The sequence below is a fragment of the Platichthys flesus genome, chromosome 15 (genome assembly GCF_949316205.1).
Source record: "Platichthys flesus chromosome 15, fPlaFle2.1, whole genome shotgun sequence".
NCBI lineage: Eukaryota > Metazoa > Chordata > Actinopteri > Pleuronectiformes > Pleuronectidae > Platichthys > Platichthys flesus.
In genome coordinates, this window is record NC_084959.1 from 22,487,453 (window position 1) to 22,505,308 (window position 17,856).

A 17,856-nucleotide genomic window follows, 5' to 3' on the forward strand; every position below is an offset into this window, starting at 1 on the left:
TTATCATGATTCATTTTATTTTGTATGTCTCCTTCTCCACACACTGTGTCCTACTACCTATGTATATGCACTAATTGGTGAATAAAGGTTAATTAAAGGAAGACAAAATGTAAGTCTCAGTAATGAGAACACTGGCAGTCATTGAATTTAACTTTTAAGCACAGTATAATGTTCAGTTTAACAGCCTCAAATTAGTTCAGTATATTTTTTTACATACCCAGGTCTCTAAATGTGACCAGGAATATGGATAAACACTAAAAATGTATTATTTTTGGCCTTTCCCTCCACAAATGATTTGACTTGTCGCAGGTGGAAAAGTGCATGTGTTACTGACATTGAGGATGGCTTGGTATTCTGTGGTAATGCTGCTTTCAAACAATGTTGGCTGAATGGGCAGCGGGAAAAGAGAAAAACACCCCTTATTCCAACATGGAAGAATTCACACATTATGCCTCAGGTGGCTAGCTATAATGCTAACTCCTTTAAGTGCATACAGAGCCCAAACTGAGAAATTGTTTTATATGCAGGAGTTTTATGGGAAATTAGACACAAACAGAGTGAATCTTTTTATATAATGAGTTATATCGATTGTATTACTGCTAGTATATGTTCTTTATAGGCAGTCTGTTGACATGTTTGCAGTTCTCTTCACTTCTCTTCAGGTCTTCTTCACGTTACTATTTTGAAGGACATAATATCCCGAAAATGACATGCATGAATGAAATCAACGCAGAACACCACAATCCTACAACTGAGACATCTACATATAAGTAAGTCATCACCTGTGTCTTTCCTAAAGTGACATGTCAAAATGGTTCATAGGAGGCCTCACACCACTCAGAGAGCCTGTCGTTTCAAAAAACTCACTTGGCAAATGAGAATCAAGAAACACAGATGTAATAAATCAGTGAGTAATGGTGCAGTCAGACCAAAATCTGCGGCCAATTCAATTCAATGTGGAATAGGATTGCTGGCAGTTGTAAATCGACATCTACATCACCCTGATTATTTTTTACCTGAATGAATTTAAGATTAATCCAATACAATTATAATATTGACCATTTGTCTTTGCAGAGATTATTATTATTATCCTTACAAATTGTATATGGCGTGATAGTTTCCAAGTTATTACTAAGCCAATCAAGCAGACCTAACCCTAATTGAGCCAAAGCTGTGACTGCAATGTGGCTCAACACATCTGTGCTAAATGTTTTGAGTGTGAAAAAAAACGAGTGGACCCAATGTGTTGGCACATGTGTATGAGCTGATCCCTTCTGTATTTAGAACGGGATGAAGATGATGAGGGGTTGGGGTTAGGGTTAGGGTTAGTAATGTGTCCTAGTAATCAAGACAATTTGTAAATAAGGTTTTCCTGTATATTGTAGTTGATCCATTGTTCCACAAGGTGGAGCCACATGAAAAATTATGGAAAAACATCTACCTTCCAATATTGCAGCATTTGTTAAGGACATTCTGACAACTTAAAATTAAACTTGAAATGTCAAAATCGCAAAAAAAAAACTTGAACCTAATGCCTTGGAGAAAATAGAGGCTTTTCTAGTTATTGCTTTGTCTTTCAAAAACATAAGGTCCAACATGATTTGACTGATAATAAATTATTACTTGAAATATTAGTTCCTTTATATTGAGGATGACACGGTCAAGTTAAACATGTAATGAGTACATAAGATAAAGAGTTGTATAGTAAAAAAAACAGCTGTACATTTAACAATATTTTAAAGATATCAGAAATTAGAATGCACAATAACAACCATGATCTCCTCAAATGACAGGTCCTTTAAACTCTTCCAAACACTTTTTATACTTTAAACAACTTCACTATTTAGACAAACTAGTTATTCTTTTAGAATAAGTAAAAAAAATTGTTCTATGTCACTGTGGACAAGGCTACTACCTGACAGTCCTTTTGTCTTTGTGGTGTCCATAAATTAAGGATCAGTTCTCTGACCATTATGAGAACATGTCCAACTTTAAAAGAACACCGTCGTTACATTGCGTTAGGCTTTCTAAACTTTAAGCATCAGTTTTGCAATGTCATCATAACCATCTCTGCTGTTGTCTATTTAAATCCTATAGTCTACATCAAAACTATGTAAAAATGTATGATCATAAGTCACAGAATATTGTTGTGTGCTGGATAATTTGTCTTGCTTATAGGAGATTAACTGTGTCAACTGTTTCATAGTTTTGACTCAACTTTGTTCATGATCTCTCATGTATTTGCTTGTACTTGAAGGGAAGCAAATGTTGGTCTGACTGGGCCATAACTTGATTGTGATCTTAATGAGACCAATGTGATGTGTCACAGCAGTAAAGAAAATATCAAGACCAGGGCCAACAAGAGTTTGATGGCTGGAATATACACATCCATCATTCAATGATATGAATTATACCTGGATTCGACAAATCAAAACTTCTGATATAATATAGGGTTGAGACTGAAAGTAGTACACTTGTATTACCTTTCATGCAATGATGTTGTATCCTTATATCTGTTGTTTGTAGGTAGAATACAGTGAGCAAAACTGATCAGGAATGTAATATATAATATTCAAACTGAATATGAACTGAATTCAATTCAAATCGGTGTACGCTTGCTGGGAACCTCAACGACTCCTGTCTGAGAGATTACAATGAACAGCAGAAACCACATCTAGGTGTGTTAACACCAGAAACGTAGGGCTTACGTTGTCACCTGTTGCTGTAGGTACCCGTGAGTTAGCTTGGCATCCTGTTTCACCAAACGAACCGTCCACCCGATCTGGTTCCAGGCGCTGCATACTGCGGTGCTTGTGTTTATTGTGTCTGTTAAGACCGCGCTAAACGATCGTGTTAACGGTGCTTTCATGAAGTAAAGTAAGTTTAAATACCCACCGGTAATCACAAGCGGCAGCCCGTAGAGGCACTTCCGGTGTCAACAGAAACTGCCATTGATATGCAGCTTCCTATGATGTCGCACTATTTGGCAGCTGCACTTGTTGCCATGCAACAGTGTTTGGCAGCTGCCCTTGTTGCCATGTCACACTGTTTGGCGGCAGCTGACCGAGGTGGCAGCTGATGATAGATCCTAACTGGCGGCAGTGGACAATGACTGTGGACTACAGTGGCATCCGATCTGGATGGTGGATCATGATCTTGCTGGCTCCTGCCTATAGATTTTGATTGCAGCAGGACTGCTTGATGTATATTTCGCCTCAGATACTTGACCATTACTGACAATAATCCATCAATTCCTTGACTTTCAGTTATGCTTCAAAATGTTTACCCTTATCAATGCGGCTAAAACCGTTATCTTGCTGATGTTCTCCTTTACACTTGACATCTATTGCACTCTTGTCCATCCTGGGAGAGGGATCCCTCACATATTTTTACCTTGTTAAAAGTTTTTTTTTTTTTGCTTACTCTTGTTGAGGGTCAAGGGCAGAGGATGTTACACCTTTTTAAAGCCCTATGAGACAACCTGTGATTTGTGAATATGGGCTATACAAATGATTTGATTGATTGATTATCTGTTTGACTCTCGCACTGTGAACAATTCACACAATTGCTCGGCCTGCCCGCTGCCGTTTCCTCTTCTCATATACAGTCTATGATTTGAACTCAAGTTACATTCCAGAGTGATCCCTGGCCTCTGATTAACAGCTGTCACCTGCAGTTTCCTGTTGGATTCATCAGTCAGGTCTTTACTCGCTCTCACTTTTGAACTATGTATATAAAACCCTTTAACTACCACACCTTGAAATTGTGTCTACCGCAATGCCTAAAGCTGCTTGAATAAAGACAAGTGAAGGAAGAAATGTTCTACTAATTCAGCAGATAAATGGAAACTAACAATATATCAAGACATACATATGCAAATTCAGGAATGTACAGATGGCAATGCCATGAAGTGAAAACTTGTCACTTGTTGCACATTGTTACAGTGCAGAGTAATAATGATGTCCTTGAAAGTTTTTTGACAGCAGAATATAGCCTATACGTATTGTAATAGGTGTTTCAATAACAGGACGCAGCAATACAAGTATCTTTCTCTAGTTTTAATTCAACCGTCTGCGGAGAGGGCCAAGGGCCAAGTCAATGTGACAGACTTAACTCAGTGGCCCCCCGAGCCTCGGAAAACCAATTCATTTATGCTGAGACAAACTCCTCCTCACCCAGGAGAGGAACGTTATCCAATCAGCTCTCAGCGCTATACTTGTCTGTTATTTCATTAAACATATCTAGATATAGAAATTTCCGTTACAGTATTCACCAGTAATTTCACCAGATTTTTAAATGCAGTTAAAAAAACATAATTAATAAGCAATATGAGGACAAAATACGTAAGAGAAACAAAGAGCATCTTTAGTAAGTAAACATTCACAAACTACTCAGAGTCTCCCTGAATAAGTCACAAGCAGCCGTGGTGCTCTCAGACAGTGTGGCAGCAAAAGGCATCTGCCTCCAAACAAAGACGGGAGCTGCCACAGCAGGTGCCCTAATGCAGCCTCGCAGCAGTGGGATTTCAAGCTTCTGTTCAAAGCCACAAAACACAGGCAAAGCAATAACAGCATTTAAGGAGATCGGTACAAATACGACAAAGAAATGAGCTTGTTTCACAACACAAGTGGTGCTCAGAACAGAAACACGCTGATAAACATTCATAAACTACATATAAATCTTAGGCTATACGGCACAAACAGTAGTAAAATCCCGGCAATGCCTTTAGAAATCAGAGGCAGTTTCTGATGCCACCGGAAGTGCCTTTGCGAGCTGCAGCTGCCACGATTTGAGCTTGCTGTCGCCCTTGTCAGTAGTCTACACAGCACTGAGTGTAACCATGGAGACGTGACGTAATCATGCGCAATATCGAGTAGTTCACCAGAGACTCAGGAGCAGAGATTCAGATAGAATCTGGATCTGATCTTTACGCTTCTTTGCGCTTTATGCTGATTAGATCAGAACAGCGTATTTAACCAGAACGATTTTTGATTACCAGAAATCATTTTTTTCGTTTCTTGCATTATGAACAAACCTAAAGCGCTTTACAGTAAAGTTTTACATTCACACACACATTCATACAATGCATCTATTTGTTATTCTATTGGGGGGGCTAGGGTTAGGGTTACAGCCGCCCCTAATGTGCATTTGAAAATATTTGCAATTTTGATTTTCTCTCATTTCAGCCATTCGAGATTCATGGCTTAAATGGTCATAAATATGCTGCATTAAGAAGGGGATGAGGAAAATGAGCACATTTGCCTTGATTCTGATGACCTATTCCTAGAGTATATGCTCTACAATACAGGATCTAGCTGGAGTTGTGGGTGTTCCTTGGAATCCAGCTTTTGTAGATGAAGGTTCCTTTGATGACAGATTAATCTGATCAGTCCTTTCGGAGAAAACTCAGGCCCAGTCTAAAAGATGAGTAAAAATGGCTCTTCCTTGATGGAGCATCCCTCCACTTAAGAGGAAGCAACATCCTAGTTCTGCCATGCATGAAATAACGGAGGAAATGTTTCTGGTCATTTTTTACCCATGTTCGATATGGATTCATTTGTGGCAAGGACAATACTATTCATTAACTAGAATTTTAAATAAGAGTGAATACAGCCGATGTATATCATTAAAATGTTACCTTTAGTGTCATTTTAAGGTTAAGATTTAATTTATTTTTCACCTTAAATATGGCATCTCAGTTTTTGTTAACCCACTCCCCAATGCTGTGAGAAGTCATATTTCAAAGAATACAATCTGTCTAATTTAAAAACAAACTAAACAAGTCAAGATTTGAGTCCCCTGACATAACAATCTTTAATTAATGCAACTAGTCTACCAACCATCATTTGAGTCAATTATAAATAGATTCTAATCCAATTAGGCTTGATTAAAGTCTCCAACAAAAAGATGGACAGAGTCAAACAAAGGGTTTCAAGTTTATTAACAAGGCAGTGACATACAAAACTCTGAACGACTCACTGCGCTATGGAGTCAACTAAAAGCTTTCCCAGTTGTGTCAAATGATGCAATAATGTGATCCCAGAACCCAATTTTATCTTTAAATTACACTCTTAAGCTTGTTGTGACTTGTGCTATAAGAGGGTTACTTTCTTGGAATACTTTCTCAGGAAGTAGCAGCTGATGTGAGGGAATGGTTAGTCGACCTCCTCAATGGTAGGTCCGGATGATCCGGCGCCGGGAGCAGCACCACCGGCACCACCAGCTCCACCGAAGCCACCAGGCATGCCTTCTGGCATACCACCTGGCATGCCACCGGCACTCTGGTACAGCTTAGTGATGATGGGGTTGCACACCTTCTCCAACTCCTTCTGTTGATGCTCATATTCATCCCTTTCGGCAGTCTGCAAAACAAGGCCTTTCAGTATTCTGACAAATGACATCATTGAAAGAGAAAAAGAAAAGCAGAGTATTTACCTGGTTCTTGTCAAGCCAGCTAATGACTTCGTTGCACTTGTCCAAGATCTTCTGCTTATCTTCCTCACTGATCTTGCCAGCGAGCTTCTCATCCTCCACAGTTGACTTCATGTTGAAAGCATATGATTCCACTCCATTCTTGGCAGACACCTTGTCACGCTGGACATCATCCTCTGACTTGTACTTCTCAGCCTCCTGGACCATGCGTTCAATGTCCTCCTTGCTGAGACGACCTGTCATAAAATAGGTAAGATTAGCATTAAATCATCTGAGTTTGGGATAACCCTGCAGTTATTGGTGTAGTGCAGCATTCAATACCCTTGTCATTGGTGATAGTGATCTTGTTCTCCTTTCCAGTGCTCTTGTCAGCAGCAGAGACATTCATGATGCCGTTAGCATCAATATCAAATGTCACCTCGATCTGAGGAACACCGCGGGGAGCAGGAGGGATGCCGGTCAGCTCAAACTTGCCCAGCAGGTTGTTGTCTCTGGTCATGGCACGCTCACCCTCATAAACCTGTTGGTGTGTTACAGACAATGTTAAAACAAAGTTTAACTACAGTTTATTCAAACGTAATAAGCTCAAACACTCATTGAAATAGATGTGCTTACCTGGATGAGCACACCAGGCTGGTTGTCAGAGTAGGTGGTAAAGGTCTGGGTCTGCTTAGTAGGGATGGTGGTGTTGCGTTTGATCAAGACAGTCATCACGCCTCCAGCAGTCTCAATACCCAGGGACAGAGGGGTGACATCCAGAAGAAGCAGGTCCTGCACATTCTCAGACTTGTCACCAGACAGGATGGCAGCCTGGACAGCTGTAAAGACATAAACATTAGTTTAACAATCAGAAGGTGATATCAAGGTCGACACTTAGCTAGATGATGAGTGTACATGACCGTCAGCTGCTAAAAATATATGGATGTCAAATTCAAAAAAACTAAGTGTATCAATATGCTAAATACACTTACCAGCTCCATAGGCAACAGCTTCATCGGGATTGATACTCTTGTTGAGCTCCTTTCCATTGAAGAAATCCTGGAGCAGCTTCTGGATCTTGGGGATACGGGTGGAGCCACCGACCAGCACTATGTCATGGATCTGTCCTTTATCCATCTTTGCGTCACGAAGAGACTTCTCCACAGGGTCCAGCGTGCCACGGAAGAGGTCAGCGTTGAGCTCCTCAAAGCGAGCCCTGGTGATGGAGGTGTAGAAATCAACTCCCTCATACAGGGAGTCGATTTCAATGCTGGCCTGGGTGCTGGAAGACAATGTGCGCTTTGCCCTCTCACAAGCGGTGCGCAGACGACGGACAGCTCTCTTGTTGTCGCTGATGTCTTTCTTGAACTTGCGCTTGAACTCAGCGATGAAGTGGTTCACCATGCGGTTGTCGAAATCTTCCCCACCAAGATGTGTATCTCCAGCGGTAGACTTGACCTCAAAGATGCCATCCTCGATGGTCAAGATGGACACGTCAAAGGTGCCACCACCAAGATCGAAGATGAGAACGTTCCTTTCTGACCCAACCTGGAAAGGAATGGAAATTACCAACTCTATTCAACTACCAAAAACTAGTCGTTTTTATTTCAAACCATCAATATTGTACAAGTAATATATATTTTAAAGGGTAATATACCTTCTTGTCCAAACCATATGCAATAGCAGCAGCAGTTGGTTCATTGATGATACGCAAAACGTTTAGGCCGGAGATAGTGCCTGCATCCTTAGTTGCCTGGCGCTGGGAGTCATTGAAGTAGGCGGGCACTGTGACTACAGCATTGTTGACAGTCTGAAAGAAATTAAACAATTAAAATTCCACAGCAATCAAGTATCGTAGCTTTGTCTTCAAAAAATGAACTGGTAACCTACTTTTCCGAGGTAGGCTTCAGCAATCTCCTTCATCTTGGTCAGCACCATGGAAGAGATCTCCTCTGGGTAGAAGGACTTTGACTCACCCTTGTACTCAACTTGAACTTTGGGTCGAGTGCTGTCATTGATGACATTGAATGGCCAGTGCTTCATATCAGATTGTACAACTGCGTCATCAAACCTGCGGCCAATCAGCCTTTTGGCATCTGCAAAAATAAATACTTTTGTTAAATTCCAAAACAAATTTTAGAAATGGTTGACTTCCATTATAGAAGCCCACTCAGACATCCAAGGAAGGATTTGGCCATCTTTGGTCTTTCAACCTCTGGAGGAAACTACGAATGGCGGGAAAGTCGTCATCACAGTGAGGTGCTCTTTAAAAATTCATTTGGAAACTGAGACTTGTATCATTCTTGCATACTATTAATATAGGAGCCAGTTATTTTTGTTCTTTAGTTGTATTACTGTGAAGAGCTGCTCCACTTTTAGCAGCTTTGTTACAAGCTCACTTTTGATCAATAATACAATTTAACTCTTACCAAAGACGGTGTTGCAGGGGTTCATGGCAACCTGATTTTTCGCTGCATCCCCAATCAGCCTCTCGGAATCTGTGAAGGCCACATAGCTGGGTGTGGTCCTGTTGCCCTGGTCGTTGGCAATGATCTCCACTTTCCCATGCTGGAACACACCAACACAGGAGTAGGTGGTCCCGAGATCGATACCGACTGCTGGTCCCTTAGACATGATTCCTGAAAAGAAAGTTGATTTGTACCATGTGTTACAACTGACAGTAATTCATAACTTTTTTAAAAAACGTTTAAAAAAATTAACTTTAATAAGTTGTACGCAGAAGAGACCCAAAAATACAGAAACTCAAATTAATGAAACAGCATTTCACCAGCATGAAATTGCTATAGGAATAGACTTATACTATATAATACGTGTGTTGAATACATTGCTATAATAGATAGCATACAAAGTGTTAATGAATCAATGTACCGAAAGACTGAAAACGCTAAATTAATGACACAGCGCTAATTCTGCATGTAAGTGAGGCCTCAAGTTAACACTGCCATCGATCTCTCCGGAAACCGGAGACTTTAAAATTAATTAACTAACCAAAAAGGGACAAATGTCGTGTTAAATCAGGCAGTCCATACTGCGAGGCACTCCTTATTATTCAAATTAAAAGACGCGGCGATGCGACAGAGGCCTTTGTTCTGAAAGAGCAACCGGAAGTATGGTCATTCCCGTTGCCTTGACACCGGCTGTTCGAGAACATTCTCGAAGGTCCCCCACCCCCACTCTGCTAAGTAGCTACCGTTAGCTAGCCCACGAGTTAAGCTCGTGGTTACAGCCTTTATACGTGCATCCTACACGTAATCTTCTGTAAATGTGATCATCTGCATCGCATCGTTTGAAACAGTAATACAATATAACAAGCAAACTTATTCTGAGCATTTGCGGTCACAAAAAAGCGACCATGAATCAGCAGTATCAGTAGAAAACTACCTCCAATTATACAATCGACGGATAGTAGTATTTCTTACATATATATTAACTCTGAAAAAATCTTACCGATTGAATGAACCTCCGATGACTTTGGGGGATGTGCTGGATGGAGCGCAGCAAGGCGGACTTATCCTTGCCGGTTTGAGAAGTAAAGGAAGGAGTGGAAGGAACCAGAACTTTATATATCCGGCAGAACAGCCAATCCCACATCGAGCCTTCCTCTGCGGTCCACCAATGACGTTCGAATGACGCTCGGCTGCTCCATCCCACTTCCTGTTTCAGGTTCTGGGTTTCATAATCGCTTGTGAATGACCGCATGGTTCAACAGCCATGATTCAGGCTTACGACCCTGTCTCGTGTGATTTTCTATCCATCAGATGTACATATGCTTTTAATTCGAATAGAGTAAGTTTAAGAATGATTAGAAATGAGATGTAGAAACATCGCGTGTATAGACGGGAGCCAACTGGGATATGTTGATCCCGTTGATATTTGAAAATGGAGAGACAAACCGGAAGGAAGCTACCGACATTTCATTCTCGCTTGAAACAATGACTTTTTCAGTGAATGAATACGCTACGGCCTGACATCACAAATAGTATATTCGTGGCCTTACACATCACCATGCTCTACATTTCATTTGATCTCTGTCTCCATTGGCCCCCAGTGTCACATGTGATAGGATGTATCTGATAGAATCAGAATTAAATATATATATATATATATATATATATATACATATATATATATATAATGCTTGGGATATGACCTCACATACTGGCCCACATAAATAATCGTAATCCACAGATAATATGCAAAATAATTTTTCTATGTTTCTCTTAAACATATTTGTCCAAATAAAAAGTTAAAATATATTTTATTTTTTACATGTAAACAAACTGTACATTATATACACAGTACATAACAATACTATAGTTGAAACAATGCGTCACCACAATCTTTTCAGTGAAATCATACACTCATTGTGACCAGTGGAGTAAAACAAAGACAATGCAGTATTTGACAGACTCTTATAGCTCTGTCTCCTTTATGTCACATTTGGCTGGAGATTGTGATGGGGGTTGAGGTTCAGAAGTCCTCTCCTGATTTACAATCTCTGTTGCTGACATGGCACCTGTGTTTGAAGGGATCACTGCTGGTTCTTCAACCACATACTTTGTGAATGCTGTGTTGAAGAGCCCTGCGAGGGAGAGGCAGAGAGAGGGCATGTCAAAGTCGGTGACTCATTGCAGGAAACGGTTACAGCCCTGATTGTGTGTCAACAGAAACTATCAACTACACAAAGCTGAATTAGTCATGTTGGTGTTTAAGGAGTGGAACTATTCACTGAAAGAAATGAGCAGAAGTTGGAAAGTCAGAATGTGTCCCATCAAATATTATTACAGTAAGACAACACAAAGTGTGTGGTGTGTGTAACCTACACATGTTTCATATATATACATATATATATGTATATTTAATATTAGCTTCTTAATGTTTAATGTAATACAAATGACTGTGTTGAATGGAAGTCATCATTTCAGATTGGTTTCCTTAATTCAGCTGTCTCATACATTAATGTGGACACAAGGGATGTCAACACTGATCAAACACTCTCAACTAGTCATGTTTTATAAACTTAATACATTTCCTGAAGCTAGAATAAGCAATTGACCGAAATCACATGATCATTTCTTTAATCCACAAAGCTTGTCCTGAGACCAGGAATAATTCAAGTCCCTTTGTGCTGAGTTATCAGTGTACCTCTTCGCCTTTGTCCCTTAGAGTTCTTCTCCTCTTGGCTTGATTTCGATTTGCTGCTCTCCTCTGAAGGATTTGAGTCCTCATTCTCTGTAACAAAGAAAACTGTCATAATAAATCAATACATTAAAAAAATAAAGTGCATTGCTTTGCGGTCTAGTAAGAGGTGTGCAAAGAGAAAGTCTATTTATAATTGATATCATATTTTATATATTTCTGGACAGCCATGAAGCAGAGGAAAACCAGCATTAAGGATTTGCTTCATAAATTGACCAATGCCCAGACTAAACCTCTGTCTAACAGCAGCTTCAGTCTGATCTTGTTGTTGATAATATGTCAGACAGAAAGTGGAAATAAGATTTGCTCACCTCTCTTCCAGGTGATGTGCGCTCTCCTCAGCTTGATAGCAAAAAATATGACCACGATAAGGAGACAGACAATCAGGCACGACACCAGAAAGACCAACAATGTGGAATTGCCTTGACTTCCTGTTTGCATCCGTGGGTCATTTGTGCTCCCTGGAAATGAAGAGAATGTTGGCAGTTTTTCACCAAAACCTTACATCATCACGTTTAAAGCCTATTACATATTTTTTTTATGTATACAACCCTATAGATAATTATGCCATCATTACGTGTAGAGTCAGCAATGCAGACAGTACTGTAAGCAATGTAAAGTTACCTGGTGTGTTTCCCCCTGTGCTGTTGTAGGATGTGATCTCCTCTGTTGTTTCAGACACAGATTTCCAGCCTTTACAGAGTAATGAGGAAGGACGAGACAACAATTAACACAGCCTTGAATAAGCTGCTGCAGCCCAACTCAACCTCCATTTAATCTTACAACCCTATTGTAGTTTTTCAGAGTTACCACTAGATGGCATAAAACAGACGGCTTTGAAGAGCATGGACTGTAAATACAGTTTGGTTAAGAGTCATTTTATGTATAAAATTTCAATGCAGTACACTTGATAACAGACAGTGTGAGTTGTGCTCTGTTTTGCATGGATCAGATGAATAACTGAATGTTATTTCTGGGAACAGTAAGTTTCAGAGTTAGTTTATAAATCAGCGTTGAATCACCTCTGGCCAACTGTTCTTCAGATTCAAATGAAAGAAAGTTAAGCACTAAGCATTTTTTTCGTAAAGCTTGAACATATCAAAGCAGAGATGATGCTCTGTGAACTGTACATCATGGAAGTGATCTTCACCTTTGTGTGAAGCCTCACAGTTCCATCCTCAGAGTGTATGAATGCATCTGACACTACAGTGTGACACTTCACTGTAACAGGAAACAGAACTATAGTGGGGTGTTAGGAAACCAAATGAAACCCTCTGCGCAAGCTGAGATCTCTAACATTTCCATCCCCCAAGCTGTGGGTTGCAGTATAAAGGAAACTAAGTTAAGGTTGAGTTATTCCGGGCACTATTCAGATATCCATTTTGCAAAGCATTAGGTTTCTTCAATATATTTATTGTTAATATTATATTTTAGCAAACATATCAAATAACACAATTTTTCAGGCAGGATCCTCAACCTTATCACAATGTATTTTCATATTGGTTTTAAAGACCATTTTGCAAGGTACTGAACATTACAACAATCTAACGATGTCTCTAAAGGCAGACCATCGAGACATTGTTATTGTTAAGGATATTATATTGCCATATTGCTGCACACCCCGACAGTCATATACAAGTGACAACAATTTGGCTCACCAGTAGTGCTGAGATGTGAGCCTGTAATAGGGTTTATAAGAGACCGGCTGGATGCTGAAACCGTCTGTGGCTCCCTGGAAGGAAACGGGTGATTGGAGGAGACAGCTGATAACTGGATAGAGCTCTCTGATGGATGCCCATTCACATATGTGGTTGTGAGGTGGACTGTTGATGTGGTCTCATGTCTGGACCCACTGGTTGTTGTCAGTGCCTCTGCTGACCCTGGAGCTGTAGGTGAACTAGTCGTAGTTGTGCGTTGGAACTTTCTTGCTGTCAAACATAGAGAGGGGGTTCACACTGTTACTGAGCAGAAACAGTCAATTCAATCATAGAAACTCAAATAGAAAATCTAAATAGACAAAACAAACTGCATCTTACAGAAAGAGGAAATTACATCAATTATATATTCATGTTGTTGGTCAACTTTCACAGACAGTGTCATGAAGAAGCTTGTGGAAAAAACTCCTCATCTTCGCACTTTCACTGTTCCACTAAAGCTGCTTTTAGACATGAACTGAACTGTATTGTACGTGTTGTGAGTTTACAAGTTACCTACTGGTAAACTCCAAAATACAATTTTATGGGTTTTACCTGCAGTTCATGTCTGAAAACTTCAGAAGTAATTAAACTGAACAAGTGTGGGCCAACACATGGCCCAATTACACTCAGGTTCTCTGGGGGTCAATATTGGACATGGACTTGGTAGTCTAGTTTGAATGAATGGCTAAGGTTCCAGTCAGTAAAACAGGAGCAGGCTAAGTTTCAGTTTGTACTCACTGTTTCGTCCAATTTTGACAAAGTTCATCAGAGGTGGTGAGAGCAGAGCCGGATGGCGAACAAGGCATTTCACAGTCACTCTCTTATTCTCTGGCTGAACATGTAACATATCCATGGACACATATGTTTTGTCTTCATGATAGACTTGGGCATGACCTGTTGGATAGGACAGATGTGATTATGCACTTGAAGACTCATCTTCATATGACACTGCTGAGAAATTGGGCCGAAATTCAAATTTATACCTTAAACCGCTCATGTATGGCATTCAAAATGAAACAAAAAATATATTGGTAGCGGTAGGTGTTCGCAACTCACCCCTAATCTCAGGCCCCTGGCCTACTTTCCAGGAGATCTGTGGAGGATAGTGGTTCCCCTCAGCAGTGCATTTAATGACAAGCTGTCCTTCATGCTCTGCCACATTCATTCTAGGATAACCTTTAAAAGAATCATGCACAAAAAGTGACGTTACTACAGTATTTTGACAATATAATGACGGTGGGGTTATATGTTAAAAATAATATTATCTGTAATTGCAGCAGAACACATACCTAACACTGTCACCTCCACTATCTTCTCTTTTGTGTGGTGGTCATAGTGAGAGCATGTGTAGTTGCCACCATCTTTGACGGTGATGTAGGAAATACTGATGGAGAATTCGGATTCCGACAGTCTGTCGATTCCGTAACGCTTGTCCTTTAAAGCTGGAGGCAAGGTAGAGGAAATCAAACAACATTCAACCACCAGCTAATTTATGTTGCTGCTAATACCTGTGCTGTTATATGTCATCCTCACCTTTATTGTGATTGAAAAACATAATGTATCCTTTTGGGTTCCTCCACTCCACAGTGGTCTTGTGAGGATTACTAATGGGGCAGCTTAAGTTGAGAGTCTGACCTTTCATCACAGTCACACGCTCCAACAGTGCAAGTGAAACTGCAATTAAATGAATAGGAACATTGATGTCAGGAAATTCACACTGAGAATAAAGAATTATCTCTACAGCACAGATTGATATTATCTAAAACATTTCAACAGTGGAGAAACTTCTGCTGGTATTAAAAACTGATGAAAACAAAAACAACAATAGGAATTGATTGAAATTAAGCTAGGGAAAGTGAGTTTCCCTCCCTCGCTCACGGAGGTCACCAAAGTCCAAACCCCGCCTCTCAGTTTGACTCATCTATACCTCTCTGAGCCACAGTGTGTGTGTGTGTGTGTGTGTGTGTGTGTGTGTCTGTGTGTTTATGTGTGTGAATGTATGTGGTTAGGGGGCGGAAAGTGTTCTCGACTGCACTGCATCTGCAAAAGAAGCAAATCCCCCTCACCCGTCCCACATCGAATGCGTGTCTGTGACAGGAAGTAACATGGTCAGTCAAAATATACACTTGCTGTGGGCTGCTCACGGGGGCTTTTAGTTACTTGCTTTCCTATGACGAGGCTTTTGGAAAACACATTTGTGGGGGCATTTTGAAACCAGCAGTGGGCTCATCAGAGGTCAACAAGATTGGAACAATGCAGGAAAATAAAATAAATATAATTTATACACATGATAGTTACTGAATGATTAAAGAGTTTTCTTGAGAATTTAGTCACTTATTTCAATTTAGTGTGTTACTTATTTCTAAAGCCTGATTCAAAAGAGGTTATACACACAATACTATATACTGTGTAGAATAAAGACATCACATAAAAAAGGGAAGTGATGTACAATATGTATTTACTCTCTGACACTCGTAATAACTGACAAAATATACACATGTTAAACATATTTAACATTCAAATAAATTAATACTTAACAGTTTAAGACAACATTGACTCTTGCTATAGACAAATTCCTCCGCATGATTTGTCTGGGCCTTAGGCATCAAAATTTGTAATCACAAAAAACAACCAATTACTCTTACGAGATACTTACATATAAAGATGTCTATCTAGATTTATGAGGAGTTCATAAGCACCACATCACATCCGGCAGGTTCATGATCTGCTGTTTTATTTCCATCATTGAGTGTACCGTCATATTTCATTATTGTTAACTGCTTTTCATATCAAACATTACCAGTCAACGAGTAGTGAAAGTAAAATACTCACCCTGTACGAGGAGCATGAAGACGGTGAGAAACAGCTTCACTTCCATCTCTGTCACTCAATACCAACGACTCTGTTGTGTTTCCTCATTATTTGATGCATTTGTACTCTGCTGAGGGACCTTCCGTGACGTAACAGCTCTGTGGTTTCCACTAACTTACTTATTTAGGGATACTCATGTGATAATTCTACAGTGAAAGCAAAAGCTGAAGAGCTCAATTTCCATTGTTTATAAGCTCTTTCTGAAATTGTATGTATATGGTCTGCCTGATAATTGTATGATGCTTATATAATATACTCAGGTGTTTAGGCTGCATCACTGTTAAATGTATTAAATTGACAAGTTATGCTTTGTATTTATTTTTAATAAGTTTCGAGTTAACCTCTCGCTCTCTCTCTCTCTCTCTCTCTCTCTCTCTCTCTCTCTCTCTCTCTCTCTCTCTCTCTCTCTCTCTCTCTCTCTCTCTCTCTCTCTCTCCTTTACAGTTTACCGGGCTTTAGCCAATCAGAGGTAGGGTGACTCAAATGGAACTTGAGGATCGAGCCAGAATGTACTGGAAGCTCCCTGATGTTCTGCAAGCTGATTGGCTCACAAGCCATGGGGAAGCTTCATACAGAAGCCAGGCATCTTAAGCCTGTGTTCATCTTCCGGAGGAGAGCCAGACTGCGGCAGTTGAGGCCACAGATTCATCCAGGTAGGATGTCTTTCTATAGACTGATGCCTATGAAGATTTGTCCAAACCTTATGTTTATAATTCTGCTTCTTAAGGCCAAATATCACAGTGTGGCCTATATTTTACTGTGGTACAAAGTTTACCGTGACATCATTCCTTTCCCATGAATTATATTCTTATAATATATAGGATGCATATAGTGCACACTTACTTATTGTTTCATATGCATTCATGTACGTCCGTCCTAGGATATAATCTTATCACAAATAATATAGAATTTAAAAGTTGGTCAATTGAATGAATGTACGAGCAATAATGTTATTTTGTGAAAACTCAGATCGAGGAAAGTACTTTACTTTCTAAAGTACTTTCAATAACTTTAGAAAGTAATTAATATAGGTCCTGTTCACTGAGTGTTACTGTCCCCTGCTGGAATACCATTATGATTTTTTTTACTTCACAGAGTAATCATGTCTAAGGGACCAGCGGTTGGTATCGATCTCGGGACCACCTACTCCTGTGTTGTGTGTTCCAGCATGGGAAAGTTGAGATCATTGCCAATGATCAAGTTGCCATGAACCCCACCAACACGGTCTTTGGTAAGGCTAGTGCAGGATATGTGATATGAAATATGAATTGATCCCAGTGAGCTCATGTTGATCTCATATCATTAGATTTGAAAATGTCAAATTAACTAGAGCTATCTGAACTAACAGCAAAAATATGAACAGTATTTATTTCCATTGTTTCCTTGGCATTTCAGATGATAAACATTTAATTGGCAGACGATTTGCGGATCCAGTGGTTCAGTCTGACATGAAGCATTGGCCATCCGATATTATTAGTGATAGTGGACGCCCCAAAGTGGAGGTTGAATACAAAGAGGAAACCAAAACCTTCTACCCAGAAGAAATCTCTTCCATGGTGCTGAATTTAGAACTGTACTGTAAAGCGCTTTGAGTGGTCCTCAAAACTAGAAAAGCGGTATATAAATACAAAACCATCTACCATTTACACCTCCATCA

General features: G+C 39.9%; 2 protein-coding genes and 1 non-coding gene across 3 annotated transcripts; all 3 read right to left on the reverse strand.

The window, feature by feature from the left end:
* Positions 1-5,924: 5,924 nt before the first annotated feature.
* Positions 5,925-9,998, reverse strand: LOC133969537 (heat shock cognate 70 kDa protein). Its single transcript, XM_062406094.1, has 9 exons — positions 9,880-9,998; positions 8,841-9,050; positions 8,302-8,507; positions 8,069-8,221; positions 7,404-7,959; positions 7,048-7,250; positions 6,754-6,952; positions 6,436-6,668; positions 5,925-6,362 (listed from the first exon to the last, which is right to left on the reverse strand). Exons 2-9 carry the CDS (start codon positions 9,043-9,045, stop codon positions 6,156-6,158), a joined length of 1,962 nt encoding a protein of 653 aa, XP_062262078.1. The 5' UTR covers positions 9,046-9,050; positions 9,880-9,998; the 3' UTR covers positions 5,925-6,155.
* Positions 8,578-8,669, reverse strand: LOC133970231 (small nucleolar RNA SNORD14). Its single transcript, XR_009924287.1, has one exon. It is a non-coding gene; the product is annotated as a small nucleolar RNA SNORD14 (small nucleolar RNA).
* Positions 9,999-10,673: 675 nt separating the features above from the next.
* Positions 10,674-16,225, reverse strand: LOC133969538 (cytotoxic and regulatory T-cell molecule). The gene is made up of 10 exons (XM_062406095.1): positions 16,161-16,225; positions 14,862-15,002; positions 14,618-14,770; positions 14,385-14,504; positions 14,067-14,222; positions 13,290-13,559; positions 12,256-12,324; positions 11,943-12,092; positions 11,578-11,664; positions 10,674-11,014 (listed from the first exon to the last, which is right to left on the reverse strand). The coding sequence occupies exons 1-10, from the start codon at positions 16,204-16,206 to the stop codon at positions 10,845-10,847; spliced, it is 1,362 nt and encodes a 453-aa protein (XP_062262079.1). The 5' UTR covers positions 16,207-16,225; the 3' UTR covers positions 10,674-10,844.
* Positions 16,226-17,856: the final 1,631 nt, after the last annotated feature.